The sequence below is a fragment of the Vanellus vanellus genome (genome assembly GCF_965231255.1).
Source record: "Vanellus vanellus genome assembly, chromosome: 12".
NCBI lineage: Eukaryota > Metazoa > Chordata > Aves > Charadriiformes > Charadriidae > Vanellus > Vanellus vanellus.
The window spans coordinates 17,966,692-17,992,076 of record NC_138917.1 but is presented as its reverse complement, the minus strand read 5'-3'; the positions used below and the strand labels follow the sequence as shown (position 1 = coordinate 17,992,076).

The 25,385-nt window shown below is 38.8% G+C and overlaps 1 protein-coding gene across 2 annotated transcripts in view; it reads right to left on the bottom strand.

The window, feature by feature from the left end:
* Positions 1-25,385, bottom strand: part of CHD9 (chromodomain helicase DNA binding protein 9) — an 81,178-nt gene that overhangs the window by 45,619 nt on the left and 10,174 nt on the right. Inside the window, exons 1-3 of one of the 2 annotated variants that reach the window (XM_082489310.1) lie at positions 11,896-12,049; positions 10,348-10,685; positions 109-220 (exon numbers count right to left, since the gene is read on the bottom strand). In XM_082489310.1, the coding sequence (XP_082345436.1) occupies positions 109-220; positions 10,348-10,685; positions 11,896-11,925 (480 nt within the window). In that variant the 5' untranslated portion in view covers positions 11,926-12,049. Of the gene's footprint in view, positions 1-108; positions 221-10,347; positions 10,686-11,895; positions 12,050-25,385 lie in introns of those variants that run through there. The other variant, XM_082489309.1, reaches the window with a different exon arrangement.

Sequence of the window (25,385 nt, the reverse complement as noted above, 5' to 3'; positions counted from 1 at the left end):
GTCACTGCATCAAAAGGAATATAACTTTTGGGACAGAGGGGGAAAAAAAAGACCTTTAGAAGTAACAACACGCACAAATTTAAAAGGGAAAAAAATCTGACTACTTACTTGTGAGTCTTCATCTTTCAGTGGCCGCTGTGGAGTCTGCTTAGCATCAGACAATTCATCTGAAGATTCATTTTTTCTTTTCTGCTTCTTACCCAGTGTGATGATTAGCTTTCTGTTAGGAAAAACCCCAACATCTAAGTGAATGCCATATACTACTAGTCTACTTAATTTAAGATTAAAAATAACACCGCATGCACCAGCAATTCCTGTATTGTTCTTCATATAAAACTCAGGAAGCACCCCTGTCTGAAAAATGAAAAATATGTCTCAAAACAAAAAGCTACAACTTCACAGTAGACAGTATTTTCTACTACTGTTACTGAGTTTCTCTACAAGCAAGCAGTTACCTTATTATTACTAATTCCTCTGTATCATACATATTTTAAATCTATAAATAAGTGAGACAAAATCCAACATTTAAACTAATGGAAAATGGTAAACTGTACAAAGTTAGCATAAATACCATCAGCAGATGACGACAGCAAATGATTTATCATAAACAATTTATCATTGCAAAATACACCTTCTCTTACTTTTACTCAAAAAAAAACAGCTATGGACAACAACCTAAAAATCATTCAAAGCTGTCTGACATGCAAAACCTGTATATTTAAATAAGTCATTCAATGGTAAAAATAACAGAATTGCATGAATTCTTTTTGCCCTTTAAAAAAAAATAAAAAAGAGAAGCTGTATTCAAAACCCAGTAGCTTTACCTGTAAGAAATCTTAGAACCTCTCAGAATATGTTAAGAAACAACATTGTGCTGAATAAATTAGTTAAATTCTAATGAAAAAGCACCAATTATTTCTTTGTTCAGATTTAAAGGTTATGCTGTAAATCACGATACCAATTCATTTGATTTGTTTTTAACTAAAGGGCGTCAAAATATTTATTTTTTCATATTTGAAATGTGCCAAATACTCCTCTTTAAATATGTTTTCAGTGGAATAACTGCAGAATGATGACAAACTATCCAATAAAATCACAGACAAGGAGCTGTCCTAAAATATATTTTATATAGTATCTAATCATCAGATCTGTGTAACAGAAAATAAGGTAACTGTTCCAGCATACAAGCCTCTTCTGCCATTTGATGGAACACATGAAACACAAGACTTCAGTCTTCATACAGACAATACAAGTTTTCACACCGAATAGCATCAAATATGTTGGACACCTGAAAAGCCACTGATGAGAAGGTAGTGGGTGAAGCACTTGTATCTATCTCGTTTGCTGCTCTTTGCAAGCGTCCAAATAAGAGAACTACCACATATTTACTACATCCAAACTAACAGTCCACACAGAAAATGAAATCTTAAATTACCAAAACACTACAGATAGTTTAAGCAACATGGCTTACAAAAGTTTATAGGCATAGATTTTAAGAAGCAATAAACATTTTCCTTGGCTTTCAATATTTAACCACTAAGTATGTTCAGTGGAAAGGTTAAAGCAAGCATTTTCCACTCCCACATACTACTAGTATGAAGCGAATGGCACTGGCGAATGCATGTTGAAATGAAGCTGCAGTAAGCATAATCACAGAGCTACAGAACTGCTTGTTCACAGAGCCGCTTGTTCAAAAGTAAATTCTGGTCCTCACATCCCTGCTTTTCATTAGGTGTTCTCAGTTTAATTGTTACTTATAAAACATGTTTCATAATTGCAGGAAATAATTTCAATAATGAAAACACTGGCCTCACTTTTCAATCTCTGATTAGTATTCTTTGGGGTTTTTTTTTGTTTTTTTTTTTTGTTTGTTTGTTTGTTTGTTTTTTTAAGACTGTTGGATTCTCAGGTATTTGTCCAATATGACTCTTTCTGGTGATGGACTTGGATAAACCACTTTTTCCATTTTTATCTCACTTTGTTTCAAAGAAACAATTTGTTACATTAGCACTGGCCAGCTAATACATCAAATTAGCTAATACATTTCAAAGTGATGCAGGGAAGGCACACTGTGATTGAACTTCTGAGCTTATTATTACATGGAATTGTGGATGCTAAAATTTAATGTGGATTTAAAGGGAAACCTAGTGAACTTATGAGCGAGAATTTCTTGGAAGACCAGTAAATTCATGAAATGGTACCCATCCCACAAAGTTCCTGGCTTGCATCTTTGGAGTTTGGGAAAACATTAATAAGTATCATGTACATTTTCCCTCCTCTTAAATTCTTCCCATTGCATCTGCTTCTGGCCATTGCTGGAGAGAGGCTACTGACTACACACTCTTCTAAACTTTACCCTTATGTTATTAAGCGCAACAAGCTGTGCTGATCTGTACCTGTCCCTTATTGATCATTTCATCAAACAACTGGGCATAGAGCATATTCAATCTAGTGAACTCTCAGAATCACAGAATGGTCAGGGTTGGAAGGGACCTCTGGAGATCATCTAAGTCCAAACCCCAGCCAGAGCAGGGTCACCTACAGCAAGTTGATACAACTTATAAATTATTATTTTTTGACCAATAAATAAGATCAAGTCTTCTCTTTGATTTGGAGCAAAGGCGTTAAAGGCCTGATGCAAGTACGGCATGTAAAGATGATTGCGAATGTGATACACATTTTGATTTTTAAACGAACAACAAGACTACTAACAACGATGAAAACAGATAACTAAATGTTCTTTTATCAAACAAGCATTGAGATCTAAGTCAAGCTGGAAGGGGTCTCTGGAGAACACCTGGTCCCTCCTCAAAGCCAACTTCAGAGTTCTTTTATGTTACTCAGTCCAGTCAAGTTCTGCTTATCCTCAAGGCTGACACGTCCTTGGGCAACCTATTCCAAATTTTGATTCTCTTTTATAAAACGGTAGATTAAAATGCTCCACAATGCATGTCGCTATGTTAAGCATTAGTATCCATGTAACTATAGCTCACCCGTACTTCATGCACTACTGTCTAGTATTTTAGGCTCAGGTTCCTTTTGGATTCAAGAAGCACAGTATTAAGAAAGGCCACGACTATTTTACTATGGGTTATAGCCGTATCCACTGAATAGCAGAGGATTTTAAGGACCTCCTGGTTTAGAACATGGGCTTATTTTGTGATGAGACTGCTCTAGCTACATATTTCCTTGCACATTTTTCCCCTCCTCCTCTGCAGCTGTAGTCTCCCTCTTGTGTTCACCTCTTGCTCTGCCCCTGCAGTCTTACACATAATATTCCTTTTGTCAGCTTTTGTGTCTTATCTTGATCTTGTATTCCCTACCCCCAGCACTTCTCTTCACAAGCATCTCCCTGAAATTTTCTTAACATCTTCTCTACATGTTGCAGATCAGAACGTTTCCTCCTCTACACAGATACGGTGCCAAAGAGAGGAATAAATGCACGGGTTTGCTTCTTTCTGATCCTGTGCCCAGCACCACAATGCTCCGCGCTATCAAAAGTTGCTGAATGACAGTATGGTGCTAAAGTCACGCATTTCTATTAGTAAAAATGCAATCTGCTCATATTTTGGCCAAAAACTTCTAAAAAAATCTGCTATGTAAAAACAATGATTTTCAGAAGCTTGTAAACTGGATCAATTCTGTGTAAATTTTTCATTGAGAGAGCAAGTTCTCTTGCCAGTTTATAAATTTCTGCATGAAAACATAAAGACCTTTGGCTAAAATCCTTTTTTCCACCCCAAAACAAACTGTTCTGAACAGAAACTATCTATTCTGTTTCTATGAAAATGAAACAGCACACTGTAGACACAGAATAAATATCATGAGACTCCAGTCTAATTTAGCTTCCTCTCGCCTTTTTAAATTTAAAATGTATCTTATTACATAACAACTAGAAATACTTTAACAACTAGACAGTGTAGATTTCTTCAACATATATTTCCTTCTTCTGTAACTACAAACCAAGGATGCTGAGAAACCCATACCAATGGAAATTTTAAAAGAAGCCATCTCATGAGCCATTACTACTTCTGATCCTTCTCACGAGACTCCAACGTGGTTTGAAGCCACAAAACTAAAAGTATCAGCAAGACCACCAGGAACAACCATTTGAGGAGCACTGCAACTTATTTCCCATAAATTAAGAACCAGTAAGAATCTACTCCGTTCCCCTTCTGTTTGATAGCAGAGAAGGTGACGGAAGAGTTGTCAGCACTTTGAACAGCTTTAAAACGATGAAGAACAGTTTTCAAAGCCTTCCAAACAGTGAACATGAGGAAGTATTAAAGAGGGAAGAAAAGAAAAACAGCAAACATGCATTAGGCATGTAAGAAATAGTAAGTATTGCTGGCCTTTGATGCATGCCTTCAATACATCATTTTACTTCCATTTTCCCAAAACAGAGAAACACCAAGTAACTCATTATTAATGTCCAAAGCCACCTTCCAAGTATTTTAACTTGTAGTCAAAGCACTTTGGCATATTACTAGCAATGAAATTCCTCTGTGTTATCAACAGTATTAGTATTTCTTTATCACTAAAAACATAGCTAAAAATCTTATCTATTAGCAAAATACAAAGCAGATATTTCCTTGACAAGATAGCATATCCTCTTGGAATGAGTTAAATTGGTGGTATAAAAACAGTTGCTCTTATCCTTTCAACATATGTTTAATAAATAGTATTAACACACTAATATTAGCCACTGTGTCTTTCTCTGGTTACATTTGAAATTTATAACTTCTGGATTGTGCACAGATATTTTTTTTTTTTAACACTCCTATAGTCTTACTGGAACCAACAGCCATTTTGAGCTCATACAACACTGGAATAGTAACTCAAGAGAACAAACAAGCGTTACTTACATATTCCATAAGACCATGCCGTTTTACATTCACACATTTTGCAGTAGAAAGTTATGGCACTTGGACCCAACTTATGCATCAAAACTAGAATCTGGGAGCACGAAAAACTTCACCAAGGAGTGACAGCTCAGCACATGTGAAGACATCCCAGAAGGATGATTGAATTTGGAATCTGTGCACCATTGCTAATCACGACAGAAGGAGTTTATGATCTAAGAGATCTAACAGAACATAAAGATTCAGTGAGATCTCTTCCCTTTGAGCACAGATCTATTAACCAACGTTTGCCAGACCTACACAAAACACAAAAGAGAACTCCCAATGGCTGCCTTCTAGGAAATTCATTTCAATTCTAGGCATTTAAACTGAAATGATGCAGGACCAGCATGACGGGCGAATCACTTCCTTTTCACTCCCCTCCCCACGTCTCCCATTGTTAATTGAATTTATAAAGGTTTCAAATCATCTTAACAGTATCATATCAACAAGTGATCATATCAAAATTTCCTGTCAGGGTCTTGGGTCTTAAGAACGCTCTGTCTTGTCAAGAGGACATGTGAGACCTACTTCAAGGCAAGAAGGACATTTACTCATTTGAGCAGTGAACAGGATCAGGTAGGACTTGCTGGATTCACTACTACATAATTTAAAGGTTAATAAAAAAAAAAAAAAATCCACCATTGTTCCTTCAGCACTTGAAAGAATTCAGCCATTTCTGATAACAAGAAACAGTTCTGAACTTCAGAACTACCATCCTCAATCGAACTTCTGTAAATAAAATTCTTAAGATTTGGGGAATTTATTTATTTATTTGAACTACGCAGTGATAAAAAAAAAAAAATCCTAGATGTAGCCTACTGATATTGTCCTTTACATCACCAATGCAGAGCTGCTGCTTTTCATCAGGGCCATGATATTTAATTTTATGTTTGAGTAGGTGGGAATACATCGAGAGCTATAAAACCTAAATGCCAATCTACTTTTTTGAACAACAGAATGTTCACAAATTCATAATTCTTCTATCCTTCATATCAAGTGGTAATAAGTAGACTTTTTAGTTTAACTATGCATCCCCTTAAATGGAAGAACTAGAATTATAATCAGTTAGAAAAAGCTTATAAATAGAAATTAGTTCTATGCAAAAATATTAAGGGTTTAACACACCTTGGTAAATAGCCAGGGTATGAAAAGTGGTTCTGCAGTCCTCAGAAAAATTGTAAAGGTAATTTTAAAGAATTAAATTTATCAGTAATCAATGCATAAAGCAAACTGGTTACTTAATTTGGTAACATGAAATACATTACACATGCATTCTTCTAATAATTTCTGTCATACACTTAAAATATTCGTGGTCATAAAAGAATTTAGTCATTTACCTTCATCAATGCTTATGGCACAGAAACTTTACCAATTACTGAATCCAGTTCTAAACCATTTGACTGAAATTAACAGGCATTACTTCTATGACTTCAACAGGTCAGAGGATTAAAAACTTTAATCCCCACCTAGAGAAAGAAACCACAGCCTGTCTAGAAAGTAAATGCTACTCACTTATAACTAGAAATAATAAATTGTAAAGAATCATGCTATAAATTTTTTCAGTACATGTAAATCTCATAGGAATCACTAAGGAAAATGTAAACAGTTAACATGAAGCCCCCAAAGACATACTGATTACGTTAATTAGCAAGGAAAAAACCCAGACTGTTTAAAAATTATGCTGGCCCCTAAATTCCCTAAACTAAGACACACTAGTTAAAACTTGATCCTAGATGAGGGCTACTCAATTTCAGTAAAAGCTGTATTGTATCGCATTCAAAAGCACACTTTTTTTTTTTTAAACACTAATGGCTACCAGGCAATTTATCAAGGTCTGTTCAGCAACTAGTGTTCCAGCTCAGCGAGGCAGAGTATCTCATTTTCACAGCTGGAGAACCGTGTACGTCCGTGAATCTGTGTCAAGAGCAATACGGGACACAATACACAGGACATGCTATGCAGACAGGACCCTTGTAAGATCCCAGCAAAGTTTATGATCACAATCTAAGTCAGAGTTTGTTGTTTGAGTGCTGGACTAGAGAAGGTACAGTTGTGCTCATATCGGATAGGCGATGTTTGATGCTAGCAAAGATGTGAAAATCAGATTAAAACCATTCTCCAAACACTTCTCAAAAAAAAAAAAAAAAAGAAAAAATCAACATATTCGTTAGCAGTTTCTGCTCTTTCAGGTCTATACTAGCCTGCAAATCAAACTGGAATCGCCTGAAACATGAGTCTGACTTCAGTTCTTGAACACGCATAACTCCACACCACCTCCCGCTCTGGTCTGGCTCTCAGAATCCAAACTGAATCAGCATATTTAACAGTTACTGCGAGTTACTTAGGTTTGCTATAGGAAACGCTCAACGAAAAGATAGATATTCATCTGGGATGGACATATCATAGTGGAACTCCTTCTAAAAAGGAAAGCCAGGTGCACAATAATTATATTAAATACTGCAGCTGTAATGTTTTCTCCCCTGTCTCGGGGATCAAATTGCTTTTATAAAAATACTTTTTACTAAATTACATTTTTTTCAGATAAAATCCTGGTTTTGACTTGTGCAACCAGGAGGTGAGAAGTTGAAGACTGGCAAATTGCAGGGAGGGGAACATGAGCGCCATTCTCCATTACTGCTAAAAATGTATACCTAGCTTACTGCTTTTCTACTGTAGACCTTTACTGGTTGTAAGGTTTCACTCATGATTTTATTGCTTGCAGAAGAACTAGAGTTGGTAAGTTTATAACAGTTGGAAATTATTTATCTTTTTAATGATGCGGGGACTTTTACTGGCTTGAGGTTTTCTTTCCTGCTTAAATGGCAAGCAATGCCATATATACAACTTGAGGTTTTTTAAATAGTTTTTCTCCTTATTGAGTAAAAAAGAAAAAATAGTAATTTTTCTTTTACCATTTTAAACAGATGTCAAAAATCTTTATTTCCACAAAAATCCCAAAAGTTTTCATAGAATTGAGGGCCTGCCTTCCCCTTCTTGCCCACTAAACCGCTTTTAAAGGTATTACTTTAACATGGTAGCATTTTCTCCCAAGATTCAGTCAGTTTGTTTTAAGATAAATGAGAAAATCAGTGTCACATCGCACACATTTAAATTTCCAATGCTATTTTGACATAACAATTATTTCCAAGATGTGCTTAGATTCATTAAGAAATATTTTCCTAAGAACATAAGATAGGAAGAAATCTTTAGAAGAGTTGTTTAGCCTTCTAAAACCCTCATTAGTTATTGGATTTAATTTTGTTCTTCTCTAAATAAAACAAATTTTATTAATCACACAATTTTTTTAACCACCTTAGAAAACACAAGTATAGCCATTCTATAGTAAATATTGTTCTAATATAAGATCAACAGCAACATTTGCATGGAAAACAAAGTCTGGTAAGATTATTCTTAAAAAAAAACAACACAAGGCCTTGCAATTACTGCTCTTCAAAACCACTGTACTATGTTCTTTGATAAACAGATAATATTTCATGTATTTATATAAATAATGTAAAATAGTGCTAACACAACAGAACACATGAAGCTGTCCGGATAAAAAAAAAAAACAAAACCAGAAATACGTGGATGCCTCAAAGCATTTGATTTACTGCTCTCCATCAAAATACATAGAAATTCTGCAAAATCTGTAATACACGGCCCTAGGAGACTCTCTTCACTGCTCTGTAACGGGATCTGACTGCTAGATCCTTAGGTATGTGCCCCACATCGTTAAAGCAATACCTAGCAGCATGATTAAGTTAACAGAGTGCTCCTGGGGCATTAGCTGATTAGAGTGGTAAATAATGGGGAGGCACACGTTCACGCCTCTATGCAAAATGACCATACTTAAATGGGAGTCTCTCTACCAGCTTCAGAGTACTCTGGATCAAGCCCAAATTAAAATACAGTTTGACAAGCATCTATTTCGCAATTGACGCTGTCTCTTGAAATCTTGAAAACTGATTGTAACTGATGTGTCCAACAGCATTTCACGAAGACAGAAAACTGAATGCGCAAGTGTAAATCAAAGGTAACAGTTTATTTCATTTCTCTGATTAAAAAGAAAAAGTAAAAATACGGTAACTATGCAGTGTATCATAAAAATGATATTTTGGCAGGTTTTGTTAACTATCCACAAGAATGAATAAAAAGCACACTACGGGCAATTCACATAAAGCTTCAGGAAACTGACACTGGCTAAACAACACTGTGCAAGTTTGCTGATGAGACAGAGGCAGAAGTAGATTCAGAAACATGGAAGTGAAATCAACTTTGGAAATACACATCCAAAATCCCACTTTAAACAAGATGGAGAAAAAAAGAAAAAGAAGCACTATACAGTGCGCTAAGGAGCATTATGAGCAGCATTCATACGCCAACCCATAACCAGAAGAGAAAGAACTTAAGACCATGGAAGTCCAGGTTAAGAATCAGGTTGAATTTAGAGCAGCAACCTTTATACTACAGGGCAACTTCTCAAGGAAGCCGTTTACTTTGAACATGCAAGAAAAGCACTGATCTCTAGACAAAAAAATGAAAATGCAGAGCAATGGGCTGATTAAAAGAACATTCATTTCTGTTCCATATACATGAGAATATACATATGTATATGAGACATTTCAATTTGGAGAAATATGCCAGTTAATATTTCTCTTACCGCAAAAAGAGCACAGATATAAATAGTAAATATCAGACTGTAACTAAGGTTTCCATTTCAACTCCAGACTGATGTACTTAACATTGGAAATCACACACTTCCTTTCAAAAGCATACAGGACAACTAGGTTTGCTCTGGTGTCCAAAGACGTGCTACCTACTGAATCTTGGAGGGTTCTAATACGTAACGCCTTTTGAAAGCTCCTTGCCCCAAGGTATCCACCCAGCTGAGTCTGCACCATTTTCAGGAGGGCAAATTAAATTGATCTGACCGAAGACTACAAAGTGCTTAGAATACAAGTTTTCCAATATGTGCTTTACTTTCGATACACGCAGTATCTACGAGAATGTTCACTTGCTAACAAGTTCATTAAGCTTCCAGTTTCTTCCTATGCAGCTTATCATGCACACTGTGTTGAAGATACATGCCAAAATTGATAAAGACAGCATTAATAGTATCAGATAAACTTAATTTGGAGTCAGAACTGATTATGACACTAGAAGAAAGATCCTTTGGTCTTGTCTATGCTTCAGAGTAAGTATAGAATAGTTTAGGATATGAATTTAAAATAATTCCTTTCAAAAGGGCAATGATTTTACAATGATTTTATCTAAAGAGGAAACAGAGCACTCTTGTTCCTGAATGTGAGAGTCCACACATGGACTTAATCAGGAAGAATTTTCTGTAGGCAGTGGAGAACGTTTTATTATCAGTAAGCAGTTTTCATTTTAATCAGGGATTTACAGTCTGAAGAGAAGCAAGAGGACTTTTTAATCTACTTACCCAATTTTTGTTTTCTCTTTAATTTTGGATGAAGAACCAGTTTTCGGTTTTTTGCTCTCCTTGTCCTTTGGTTTGGATTTTACTTTTCTACCCTTCTTTTCTTCTTTTCCTTCAGTTGAAACACTGGGGAAGTTTTCAGGACTCATTACTCGTGGAATGTTTCTCTCTCCTCTCTCTTTTGCTTTTGCAATCGCTTCAGATATTATGCGATTTGCCTTCTCTTGTTTACTTTCCGAGTCTGCTTTTTTCTTCTGCTTCTTTTCAGACATTGCCCTCACCTGGGTATTCTGCAACTTAGTATATGATCCTGAACCATCAGTCTTCTTGGAGGAAGGAGGCTGTAGCACGAGACAAAGTAAAAAAAAAAAAAAAAATTCACCTTATTATAAGAATATAAACACTTCTTGAAGAAAAAGTGCCAGTGTTTTTGATCTGGATATGCATTTTAAAAAATTGAACTGGCAGGAACTCAGGCATACACAGAAAAGAAGGAATTCTGTTTATACCACAGAATGGCGTGGGTTTCAGAATAACTACATCAATTGGGGGTTTTAAACAACCAAGCCACGTACCGAGGATCAGTAAAAAATGAAAATCTTTCTGAAATGCTCAGCCTCATTTCCAGCTCTGTAGCTAGAGCCACCGATCCTTAACCTTTCCAGCATTCCCATACATTTGACACCCGTCTCCACCATCTCCAATAAATGCTCTTCTCATAAAATCCAAAAGACCAATGAACTCCCGAAGGTAACAGCATCAGCGTTTCGCCTGGGGTAAGCTACCGGGACCGCAGAGACCTTAGAGCGGACGGAAGACCTACAAGACCAACTCAGCGCTAACGAGAACTGCCGCTCGACCAAAATGCAGATTAAAAAGCAGACAAAAGGTAAAGCCAAAACGAAAGTCACAGAGCTCTACGTTCACAGTAAGGTCAGAAAGCGGTACGTCTTTTATTTGGACCGACGTGAGGTCTGCGCCTTCGTTCGGAAGCGTAACCCGGTTTTATTTTCCGGCTTTCCGCGGCCGTTGGAGGGGCGCAGGAACGCCACATCCCGATCATCGGCCTCCCCGCGAACAGCCCGGGAGACATGTTTGTGCTCCGCTGCCTCCCCCTCCCCCTCCCCCCGTGAGGAATGGCAAGAATTCCCTACGCAAACAGACAAAAACCCGGCGGACAGCAGCCGAGCGGCGTTCTCACCCGCGCCCGTGCCTCCGCCCGCGCCGCCGCCCGCAGCGCGGCCCGAAGCGGCCGCCGACCGCCCGCCACATCCCCCGGCCGGACCCGGCGCGCCGCGGCCGCCGCATCCTCCCTCCGCGCCTCGGCGAGCGCTGCCGGGCGGCCCGGCCCGGGGACGGCTCCGGAATGCCACCCGAAGGCCGCGGGGCCGGCACGGCTCCCCCGCACCCGAGGCGACGGCGACGAGCTCAAGATGGCGATGCGGCGCGGCTCCCGCCGCAGCAGCCAGTAATAAGGAAGGTTATTCAATCCCATTAGCCTTTTAGCCCAAAGAACCCCTCCTCCTCCCACTCACTCCGGCGCCCGCTTACCCTTCCTCTCGGCCTCTTCGCCGAAGACATGTCTGGCGTCAGACAAAGGCTCGCCCGCCGCGCTCCCCGCTCCGCTCCGCAGGCAGCGCTCAGCAGCGGAGCATTGCGAGCAGAGCGCTAAATGGCCTATTTAGCGAGCCGCGGCCGCGGCGTGCGCGACCCTCCGCGAACGCACATAGCGATCCATCACCATCTTCCCCCCGCGGCGAACCCGCCTGCGCCGCCCCGCCGCCCCCCGGGCCGCCCGCCGGGGCCGGGGCCCGGAGCGGGAGCGGGCCGCCGGCTTCCCACAACGCACGGGCAGCGAGGAGCGCACAAAGCATCAAAATGCATCAGCATGAATATTAGAGATGTCGTTAAAAACACGGACTCCCTCCGCGGAAGTAGGCCAGCAGATGGTGCTGCCCGTTATTATTCCATTAGGCGCTGCAGTTTAACCCCCAACGGGCCGCTCGGCCCGGCATGGGGCGCGGGCACTAACTCATCCTCATCCTCATCCTCCCCCTCCCCCCGCAGTGCTGCCCCGGCCGGTCCCACCCGGGCAAGGAGAGGGTTTCTGACCTGGACGGCCACTGACAGCAACCCCGCAGCACCAGGTCTCCTGACACGGGGCCGGGGGACAGAAACTAAAATCTGTGGCCTCACACATATTTTGCTCTCCAATATACTGGGTATTTTTATTATTATTTTTACATTTAATTCATTACTACGCACTAGCAACAGTGGAGGTGTTCCAAAGAGGGGCAGACGTGGTGCTGAGGGACATGGTTTAGTGGTGGCTTTGGCAGGGTTAGGTTGATGGTTGGACTCAATGACCTTAAAGGTCCCTTCCAACCTAGGCGCCTCTATGATTTGCTTAGACTTCCCTGCTTCCTACAGAAAATGGAAGAACTCCTGAACTCAATTTTACTCCCGCTCCCTGCCCCAACATACGGGACGCTCTGCAGTGACCATCTCCTGGGATACACAGGGCACGGCTACATGGTAAACTCCTCTTCCTTCCAAGGTTGGTTTAAAGTGCTATTTCAAAAGATCAGACAAGTTTTAAAATACGTATTGTCAATATGCCAAATGAAACAAAAAAGATATGATCAGGTGTTTCGAAAGGTCATTAAAAAAACGACGCTTTGACAGCTTAGGTCTACCACTACCTGTAATTCTCAGAAGCCCATTACAGAAGAATGAAGAAAGATCAGCATTTGATTTGTTTTGCTTAATATACACTTTTGTGATACATACGGTTTTCTCCATAGAAAATTTAAAATATTGCAAGGATTTTGAGATTGTTAAGACCAGAATTTTGTTTCTATACGAGATTTACTTCAAGATGTAGTTCACTGTCCACTGAAAATCCTAGCAGTACCGATATGTTAAATGGATTCTTTTCTTAACAATACCACTTAAATTCAAAAATATTTCTGTAAATATGCAGCTTAATCACAAGGACAAATATTAAATTTTAATTTTACTTTTGAGAACTCTAGCCAAGATGCTTCTACATTGTAGCTACAGTATCTATAACAAATTGCAGTGATTCATCTTCTAGGGTTATTATTTCATAGCTTAGTAAAAATGCTAAATACTGTACTATTTTGCATTCTGAGATGAGCTAAACAAAAAAAATATTCCTAATGTGCTCTTGGTATAATTTCAGCTCTAAGCCAAATGCTGCTAAAGCCAGTATGGTTAGAAGATTTTTTTAAAAGAAATTGGCATGTTCTTGAACACTCCTGGACCAGAAACAAACAAACAAAAGCCTAATAATTAAGTGGGCAATATAGAAGTGATGGCTTTTTCGTAATTCTTTTGCAGTAATCTTCCTAGATATTGTATTACTTTTAAAACAAAGTTTCTTCCACTACATTTCCTCAGAGCTCAACCTGCTTCCCGAGTTACTCCTCAACAACTTTTATGACTTTCTTACTGGAGAATTGTGAATAAGCTGGATGAGGCTACGGTATGCTTTAACTCCTCGGGCTGACCCTCTGCTTCTTGCTCTATACTGTTGCCTCTCTTTACGTCTCCTGCACTGCACAAACAGTAAGTTCGAAAACCGAGACCATATTTTTTTTAATTTTGCTATGACATTTCTAACCATATGGAAATGACGTTCATGAAGATGCAGGAAGGCACCAGCCAGCCATTCCAACCTAAATAAAGCTGTAATGAAACCTTCATCAAGGAAGTCGCCATTGTCACAAAAAACAGAACTGGAAAGCAACACAAGCATCTTGAGATTAGAAGAACCAGAAACACACGTGCACTACAGACGAAAATATCTACACGTACTTCGCAACTAACGCAACAAAAATCATCTAATTCAGCCAAGGTCTTTTATTCTGATAATCATTTCCTGCTTCCAAACAAGGTGTGGCTATAAATAGCTAAACAGTTACAAATCATCACGTACACTGAAAACCATTTCGAAAGCTACGCAGCACCTACAACAAAAAGGACAAAGCGTTTTGCCAAGCCAAAACCACCCCTCCCCCTTACTGAGAGGGGACACAGATCAAACATCCTAAAGGAGCATATCCTTTCACCAACAGCTTACAAACCTGTTCCATCGATCAGCATTAATAAAGAAATTCTTAAATGACAAACGTACAGGAGAAGGTGGAAAGAAGACCCCCGAGGCAGCCACATACTTAAAAACTGAAGATTTTATTCGGAAAAACCTGGTTTTACTTTTCATGGTTGCAAAGACAATCACCCAAACATAACTGAACGTAAACCAGCCAGGGTATCCGCTGCTGCCGCTAACAGCTTTGCCAAGCAGCAGCCGAGGGCAATGCCCAAGCCTCCCGTCAGCTCCCCGCAATCCCGTGGGTATTGGGGAAACTGGCAGCAATCACGTCAATCCCATGCTACTGCTGCTGCCTGCAAGAGCCGTTAACAGCAGCAGGTACGGGCCATACTGCTGTTCAGGTGGAAGAGCTAGCCCTAAAACGCTAAGGGTAGAACAGGTAAGACAACAGCTGCAGACGTCCCCACATAAGCCGCGATTCACAGCAGCCAGGGGAGCATCTTCTCAGCAGTATTCAAAAGGATTTGGCATCCTGTCTTGCAGGAGTAGAAAGTACACTACACACGTCTGAATGGTATCTTAATTAAACTAATGTAAAAGCAATCAAGTTACCAGACAATACCAAGGGACAGAATCGTGACAGCAGTCTTCCCGACAGCTAGCAGTGCTCTGCTGAGTAGGCTTTTCACAGGAAGGCATTTCTCCAACATTTTGTTGTGGGTTGCGTAGGACATGCATTTGAACACTGTCCCTGGCATAACAGTACTTCCCACAGCAAGGACAAACCGCTATCCTCAACGCTTACTGACATCGGGTTTTTCTCCTTGACGGCCTAAACCCTTTTTAATTTGTTCCACAACAACTGGTAGTTTCTTCACATTCTCTGCATAACACTACAAAGGAATTCTCAAGAAGCAAGTAAGTTTAACATAGAAAAAAGGTCTTATCTCCTAGAAAATCCTCCTAAATCCTGCCTTCAGTGTTCCATAAGTAAAACACTACTTCTACTGTAAGAACAGCTTTCTTACAGTAGGTATGGTCATTCATGGTAGAGGAATATTACTTTCAATTCCGTGCGCGCGTGGAATTTTTAAGACTGAATATGTCTTCTGAGTTGCATCCATTATTGATATACTCTACGGACTGGTAATGCCTTTCACTGGAATTTTAATGAGTCACGCATTCCTGATTTAATTATATGAAGCACTTTCTTTAAATAATGATTTTCCACTTGTGGATCTACTCACCCAAACACTAGCTACCTCTAAGAACTAAATTATGACCCTAAGTAGTTTAACAATAGAAAGCTAAGGTTTACATTTGCAATGCCTTGAACGATTCTTTTAAGTCTCCTGGTAGCAGTACGCTCCTGCAGGCAGATGCACACACTAAGTGCCGTACACCTCAAGAGCATAACAGGTTCTTGCTAGTCTACCAGGTCCTTAGGAAAAATCAAGATGACCTTGACATCACTGCACTGAAGGCAGCTAAAATTAGCCACCTGGAAACCTGATCTTCATGCATTACCACATCATCATTGTCCATGTTTATTACTAAACAAGGAATCCCTTTGTGCATGTCAAGTCACCAAAACAGTATCACAACCGTAACACAAATAAATGAATTGCATAACTAACGATAATCAATAGTTTGGTGGCTTTTTTTGTCCAAATTAGCTTCTCACTTTTTCACATTGTAATCACATCAAAATTTGAAAACTGCAGTTGCTTTTAAGCTGCTACAGTGAAAAATCTTAAACGAATATCCATTCACTATTTGAATTAGAAAATTGTAGTTAGCAATGCAACTTTGGAAAAAAAAAACAACCCACATGAACTCAGTGACTTCTGAATTCCATTCTAGTACTCTGAACTTTTTTCCTCTAGAATAGCTTGGATAAATAACTCTTCCAGTGATTTTTTGTAATGGTGGTTTTATAATCAAAAAGTGTATCTATTAAAAAAAAAAAAAAAAAAAAAGCAAGTTCCCAGCCTTGACAGAATCAATCGGTAGAAGATTCCTTACAACGTGAATGTGTCATCCCACATGCATGCAGAAAAGACTCTCCTTTGCTGAATGGCAATCCCAGCAAAAGAAGTGGTTTTCTTTAAATGATATACTGAAATAAGATTTCTGTGCTTAATCGAGCTACTTCTGCACAACTGATGGGAAGATCGCCTAAACGTTCAACAGGGCTTTTTCCTCCAGAAAAGTGCTTCCCCCCCCCCCCCTTCAGAGCTCCTTCTGAATTCCTTTTTGTTTTGTTGTTCAACAGTTGCCCCACCCCATCTATTGGGATTGCTCTACAAAGCCAAGAGCACTGGCAAATGAAGATCCATGGGGTTCTATCATTTTTCCATTCTCTTTGGTGCATATATGGAACTATTAAGAGAACCAATGAAGCATTCCAAATTGTGGTTCTTTCAATATGCTGATAATACTCTTCCCTCTTTTTCTTGCTTGTTATCACCAGTAAAGAATGTCCTAGTGTTTAAGGGATACAGTATCTCAAGACACACACGTGAAACCTAACCCAAATTAAGAGACACGTTACAGGTAAGATTAAAAAAAGGAAAAAGATGGGGGGGGGAACAGTACCTTTTCCTTATTCCATATTTGTTATCTGTAATGTTGATAAATAAATCACTAACAACTACAGCAATGTGGCTGGGCAATAGTTTTTACCTGTGTAATGGTCACTTCGGAATGTAAATTTGGTTACTGTGATTTGTACCTCACAATGCATTTAGCAGCCAGCTTATGACAAATAAGCAAATTTCACATTTACATTGAAATGAAAACATTGATGTGAAGGTCAGCAACCTTAAACTAGTCATGTTTCCAAGACAAAACAAGCACCTGCTTTGCATGTCACACATTCTCTATGTAGGGTGTTTCTCACCTAAATGCTACAGAACCCAGTAATTACATATCGCTAATCATGTTACACCACTTCTATAGCTAAGAAATCATAGTTGTGATTAGTAGCAGCTTCTTAACTAGTAAGCCTCTGATTTACCGTATCATTAATTGGGAGAAAATGAAGCTGCTGTCCAATGTAACCAGATGCTGCTAACCTGGGCATGCTGCGAAGGCAGCAGTGGACAGCAGAGAATGAGTCCACACACACACAACCTTCCATTTGGAAGATTTTGTTTGAAATAGTCTTTTGGAGCTCACTGCCAAATATAGTTGGACTGTTTTTCCTGAATATTTAGTAGTGGTACAAAAACCACGGGCAACTTTCACTGTAACTCTTAAAGGAGGTTCTATGTAATGGAGCATATTAAATTGCCAGGAAATGAAAGAAATTGAGAACTTCACCCTGCTTGCTCTGCCAAGCTACAGCATGGGATGCGTGTTGGTTTTCAGTGGCGTGGTGTTCTGTGCCCATTGTGTACCCGCTCCTCTTTGGTTCTAGTCTGTAACGGTGAACACAGCGAATGGCGTGCAATACCAATAAAACCTACCGCCACCGCAAAATTTCTCAGGTGCCGTTTTTCACATGCAGGACCAGTAACACTGAGTACTCGTATTGATCTAAGCCTGACGCAGTGCATATCTTCTGTTCCACCCATGGGGTGGGGTTCCCGCTACAAGTACCACTACACTTAACATGAGAAAACTGTAGGCTCCAATATATGAAAAAAATGTAATAATCCCATTCAGTCAACTGGCATTGTGGATGCACAATCGATTTGAATTACTAGGCTCAGACCAACTTCAGGGTCATGCCATACCTGTACCTCTACAGTATTTCTAAAGCCTTTTAATACCTATTCTCAGGGTCAAAATGTTTTAGCAAAACAGCTATGCTACTGTTTCTTTCTTGCACTCTTGACCAATCTTACCTGACAATTTTCACAATTATTTGACTCCTCAAAAAAAGAGCTGACTTAACTCAATAGTCTATAAAAGGAAAGTCAGATTTCAGTTCCCCGTTTGAAACAAGTCCTGTGCAAGCATCTGGAAGTAAATCTGTAAGATATTTCACCAAACACTTATGGGCAAGATCTTTCTGATTTAAAAAGACTAGTCATTAGAGCTCAAAACTCCTAGATAAAGCCCTACAAATACATTGATCCATGGAAATCTCACATCAAAGACATTCTTAGACAGTACAGGTAAGAGTCGGCTTCTTCTGGAACACACCCCTCTTTTTACAATAGGAAAATTTTTATTTCACAGGTAAAGCCAGATAGATTCTGTAACATGGGGATTGGAATGCTGCAAAGCAGCAAAAGAGAACTGCTCACCCTGATGGTTTTTTTAATGACCTTTTACACTCCAGAAAAATATAACATTAACTGGAACTGCACTAATTTCTAGCCTTTCATCACTGAATAAATGTCGGTTAAAGTAATCTCTCACACCAGTAAGTGGTGCTTCAACAACCTGCTGAGTAACAATACTGGGAGAAAAATCAGCGTAAGCTGTTAACTTTGTTCTTTTCTGTAGGAAACCTTGCATTCCCTCACAAGATTAAATTAAATTTATTTTTGCATTATATTTTAAATCCAAAGTAAGGTGACTCCCTGAACAGATATTAAATATAAATACAAAGTGCAGTGAGGGGTGCTAAAAATAATTTTTACTTTAATTCAAGATCCAAGCATTTCCTTACCCAAACTACCGAAACATGTCTTTTTTTTGAATGTCTCTCTGATTTCAAAAAGGAAGAAAACTTTTATTAAACCCATGTTCTCCCTTCAAAAAACATTACAAGAAGATACTTTATTTCCTAACTTTAAGATTGATAAAGGGAAAACAAAACCACCTCACAAAATGGAAGCAAATAACAGGAAATCCCTGAATAGCTTTTGGGTGGAGAAAGTTTGGGTTTTGTTCTCCCTCTCCCCAAGGTAAATCCTCATTTCAGACATTTTCCTGGAGTTATTTTTTGAGGCTTTGGAAAGAAGAGAAACACTAGACAAATATTTATAATAAAACTGCAAGAAGACGCGCCACCAAAAAAATTCATACACACAGAAAAAGTTCATTATTCTACAACTAAATGATTCAGTATTCCATCTTTCCAGTTTGCAAACATCAGGCATCTTGAAAATATAACATATAGCAATAAAATGCACCAAGTATAAGCTTACCGTGGGGCACGATCTTCTATTCCTCCTGCTATTATCTGCTGAATTTTTAAAAAGCAGATGTGGCAGCAATATGAATAAAGAGGGGAGGCAAATGCCAATATCAGTATTGTGACCCCCGTCGCTGCTCTTCAGCTGTCTACAGAGCTTTGAATGGTAAAGTAGCAAAAAGAGTTCTGCAGACACCAGCGGACCTCTTCCTATTGCTCCTCAATCTAAACCATCCCCACACCAACTAAAACTGATGCCAGTCTAGCAAATGCCACACATTTCGAAATTCAAAATAGCAGTGCCAAGTAGTAGCCCATTTTCCCCTCTCAACTGGATGCTTCATCACTGGACACACAAGGCATCTTCACGCAGTTATAGTCAGCGTTAACTTACCTAAGGATAACAGCCCATGGAGCTAAATTTGTTTACTACAACTTCATCACACCTTACTGGCTGTCCGAAGGAAACACGTTATGAGTACCTTCACCTGACTGGCCTCTTTCCCAAGCTGCCTGATCTAAAACAGAATAGCTAGGATACACTAAATGCCCCTCCAACGTGACAGAACAGTTGTCCCTCAGAGCAAGGAACACTTCTGTTCCTCATTACGAAGCCAGTCCTTGACAATCACACATTCTTCAACTAAAGACTCACAAGAAAGATTTAGCTTTAAAATATTCAGCTAGGTTGTTTTGCAGCTCCCAGGTTACAGTTACACATGCACATTAAACTACAAGTGACAGCTGGTCAATTTTTATGCAGCTTGCTTTTAAAAAAAAAGGCTATACAGCCATGCCAGACAAGTTTGTGCATTTATGCTTCCAAGCTCATAGTAATTTCTAACCCATTGATCAAATTTAGTCAAATTAGAAGAACAGAAATCTCAGAGATGTCCCTACCACTTAGACAGAGCAGACAGACAGGTAGAGAAGAGATATCTTCTTGAGTGAAATGAAACGTGAGCTCAATGCCTCTTGGACCTCTGAGAATCTACATAAGACACTACAATTATAGTAACCACAAGCTGCAAAATCCAACCCTTTGACACCGCCTAATCTACTCGTTCTTTCTTTTCTCCCTACTTCCATATAGATTCTCATCTGATAAAAAGAAAACCTGTACAAAAGTTCTGCTGAAGCCATGCTAGACGGGCCTTCCTGTTCCCGATCTCCTCCTCCCCGTTCCCTGAAGGCATTCAAACGCATCAAAACCAGAGAACTGTGGAAATGCTACAGGGACTCGTATTTCTTCAGAAGGTATTTTCACTAAGTGGCCAAAACATCAGTCTTATACACCTCCTGTTTTGTTATTCTTGTTTTAAATTAATGCTCAGTAGTATTGCCTTCTCACTTCTATTTTTTTCCTTCCTACCTATGCACCTGAGGCAACTACCTATACACTAAATGCGCACCTACTGAGAGGACTCCCATGGCAAATTACTACATTATACAGATTAAGAAATGGCTGAGTAAATACTTCAAAAAAGGCAAATGCTGTGGAGTGTACTTGTCCATTTATGACAATATTTAAACTGTTGTTCCTCTATTGAAGTATTAATTTGCCTATGCATATCATTCTCTAGTGTTAAATTATGACTGAAAAGGAACTTTTCAATGTATAAATTAAAATGTATTCATTTTGAAGTTTTGAGAAAATTGTGTGTTCCCAGAAAGTCAGGGTTTATCACTCTTCCAAACAGTTTAATAAAGGAAATTTAAAAATTAGGACAGTGTATCCTGAAAAGATTCCACTTAGTCTATTTCCATTCTGATTACTCAAGCCTGTTTCAATTCTTTCTATATAATAAAAACAAAACAGAAAAACAGAAGACAGCTGTAATAGTTTGCATTTCTTACCATCAATGTAAGAAACTACTGCTTACTTTCTGCACTCTTTTTCTTTAGATATTCTAAAGCTCCTGTCCTGAAAGACAAACTCACAAATTTGGTTGCCTGAAGTCACTAAGACAATTCACATGCTCAGGTTTAAATGCAGAAACAAGTCTTGCAATATGGTGGTTGAAGTAAACCTTCTGTAATGTAATCTTTTTTACTGACACAGGGAAATTAGTCTCTGCTGGGAAAGATTCTTTCAGAAACTGCCTGTCTGGAAAGGAACAAGATCTATAATAATACAGCAGCTCACTTTAAGGCCTTATGAGTCACAAAAGGAAGTTAAGCATTAGCACTTTTCCAAAATTGCAAGCGTGATCAAAAAGCAAAACAAGGGGCCAAATAAAACGCAAGCTTATATTTGCTTAGAAATACAGAATATCAGAATTCTGTATTTCAGAGTGCTAAGATTAATAAATTCATATCTGTACCAAAAAAGGTGAAAAAATACCTGAAATGAAATATACTCCATCCACAAATTAAGGCAAACTCTTACTGTTGTTTTCTTAAAATATATATTTTTTTATAACAGCTCCAATAAACTCACACTAATCCATTAGAACTCTGTTGCTAACTTCAGCTTACCAGACAAATATTATCAAGTGAAACTATCAAGCAGATGCAGACTCGCAGTTCAATAATCTAACTTTGAAAGCAACGTACCCAACCTTTATATACCACAGAATGCCAGGACTGACCCATAGTGTCCAAGTCATCCAGATAGCAAAGTAATTATACCTATGTCAATGGCCTGATACCAAAATAAATACAAACTGCAATGCGCACTGTGAAGACTAAAGACAATTGCATCCAACCATTACAGTGATATACAGGTGAAAACACACCATATCTATCATTTGCATGTATAAAATTACTTCACATTAAAAATTGGAAAGTGGGAAGAAAGAGGTGCGCAAACTCAATCGAAACCAACTAACATTTTAAAAGTGCCTTTTTTTTTTTTCTACATTACTAGAAAGTTTTTCATGCTGAGGAAAACCTAAAAACTGGTGGAAGCGAGTGTGCAGCTTCTTCACCTACCACTGTAAATGCATGTTTGAGCTCACTGGGAAATATGGAACCACCTTTTCAACACGGTAGATACAGACAGAAGATTCTAAGTAAAGGTTTTATTTTAGAAGCTGCATAAAGCTTTAAATCGTAAATTGCAGCTGAATTTTTTACTTTATTTTTAAGGAAAAAAGAAAGAACATTTGAGTAACCTATACATGCTATACAGACTAGAGGGCATGAAGTGGAGTGTGTTAAGAGAGCTTTTATCCAACCTCTTCACTACACACCCAACAATTTCAGTAACATTAGCATTATTCAGATTTAGTCTTCAGTGAATTTCCATATTACTTTAAAAGTATTTGGGTTTTAGATAGTTTTCTTTTCAAGTAGTCTTAAATCAAGTAATTTCGTTTACCTTTAGACAGAAATTATGATTTATACAAGACAACAAAATACTTAACAATGCTGATTTTAACGTAAAACAATAGAGAACTGGCTGCAAAAGCGTGCAGAACAGAAAACAAAATTAAACAACCTCCAAATTAAACTGAAAAAAGAGCTTTCCTCTTTCCATTTTGCCACGTTGCTACCAACCCACTCACTGTCTAAATGGCAACCGCTTTTGTGTGCCATCAAGAGAGTAATCTTCTCATGTTTTTCATTACCAACCAGAGAGGAAGACCAGTAGACAAAAACCCCACCTGAACTATCCCGAAAAAGAACAAAACACAAGGAGCTTTTCATTCACTTTAATCCAAACACCCAAGATCAGCTTCGGCACGCCTATCCCAAGCACACTAAGAAAGCAGCACAGCATACATCTCTTACTTGGCAAGAAAAAGCAACGGGACCTTACTGGTAGCTGGTTCTTATAAAAACTTAGAAGTGTAGCTAAAGTATTCCTTCTACACCTCTCATGGGAGTGGCCTTGTAAGAAAACATTTTTATCATTGAAAACAAACCCCCTTTCATCCTCATGAAGTCTACTGCTGCCGCTCTTTCCTTACACTCTGCCCCCTGAAACCCCTCCATTTGTTTTTTGTTGCAGAGTCAGAAGTCATTACAGCTGTGACGGGTTTTAAACTGCACAAACGTCCACCGCCTATTTTTTGTACTCTTCTGCTACTTAAAGGAGTCACTTAACCCACTGAAGCGATGAAAGCCAAGGGCAAGTAGGCAAGAACTATGCAGAACTAGCACGAACCTGCCCAACTTTTGTCTCAACGCCTCACTTCTGCAATTACCTACAGAAAGCAAAGCTGGGCTAGCTAAGAGAAACCACAGATGAAACAAAGCATAGAGACAGATTCTCTTCCACAACATTTTTTAGCAGCAGAATTTGCTAAATTTTACTCAAATTTTGTAGTACGTTGCATGTGATGGTAAATGAAATTAACTTAGAAGCTAAATGAAGCAGCTTATTCAGAGTATGAAGGCTCCCGGAACAACGTGCTGCAACTGATCATTCTATTGGTCAGTAGCAGGAAATGATTCTATGACAATATCGGCAACCTCCTTTTTATTTTTTTTTTCAGTTTTTAAAAAACCTCTGCATTTTCACTGCTTATTCATGAAGTATTGTGAAAGACGACTGATGGGGAAAAAAAGATGCAATTTGATTCTGTATTAATAGGGAAATACTGATCATAAGCTATCTTTAAATCAAAACATTTCATATTCAGAAAGGCTAGCATGTAAGATCTCTATGTACAGTAATTTTATTCACTAGAAGCAGTTAAGTTTAAGTTTACTCAATATCTGAACGTGGCTTTTTTGTAGTTTTCCTTGATACCTAACAGAGTAACCGAAATGTTTGCAATTTCAGCAAGACAAAAAAAATAATAATCAGCTCTTAACATACCTTTAAGTTTACTAACAGAAATTGGAAAAAGTGATTTATTTTTTCACATTAACAGCCAGGGAGTTACTAATATCATTAAAACTGGTACTGACTGCACAGCATATTTCCATTTAAATTAAAGGGGGGCATACTTCTTCCACTTCAATTCAAGCCAACTTAAATATTTTTGCGTGAGCTTCAGTGACACAGCTTTCTGTGCCAGAATCTCCAATATAAAAAGAGTACTTTAGCATATATGCAAGCCTAATGAAACCACTCCTGTTCAATCTAGTTTTCTTAATTAAATATTCCTGAAAAAAATCCTCACCCCCCCAAATTGAGGAGGAAAACTGGATGCCTACAGAAAAGGAATTTATCAAAAACAGGCAATGGATTGATAATAGAAGTCACAAGTCAGAGGATACTACTGGGGACCAGCAGGATTCAATTTCAAGTAAAGGAAAAAAAAAACATAAGTAAAACCCAAACTGTTTTTCCCCAGAAGTCTCCTAAAAAAATTCTAGGGAAAGAACATAGCATCCAAGAATTTCACAGGGGTAACCATTAAAAAGACAAAACAGGGACAGCAGGGAGCATGAGCTTTTGGTAGGGATCAAACAGAAACAGTTACAAGACAGGTTTCTAGAAACATAAGCATAGCAATAATTTTTATTTTAACCAAGTCTGGCTATTAGCAGAAGAGGCAGGACTAAACCCAGTGTAAAGTTCAAGACAAGAAAAATTCTTATCAATTTTAATACATAAAGTCAACAGAAACTGCTATCGACATACAGCAGAATGACAGCCTGGTTAGAGCCGGCAGTGTGCTGCTGAGGACATCCTCAAGCACAGCCAGGAGCGTCAGCAGCTCTGAACCTCTGTCCCCAGCAAGCAAGGTTGGGTCACCGTTTCTGAGAGTCTCCTGAAATCAGTCAAAGCCTGTATATATTTGCAATTAACTATATTAAGCCAAAAAGCACACTGGGCTGGCACCGTAAAACATGCCTCTTGTGGAGTATCTGGAGTTGATCAGATTTCATAACACCGCATGACTGCAGGTCAAAGAATCCTCCCATAGGATGATATAAATAGGAGCTACAACACAGACACAGCAAAATAAACGC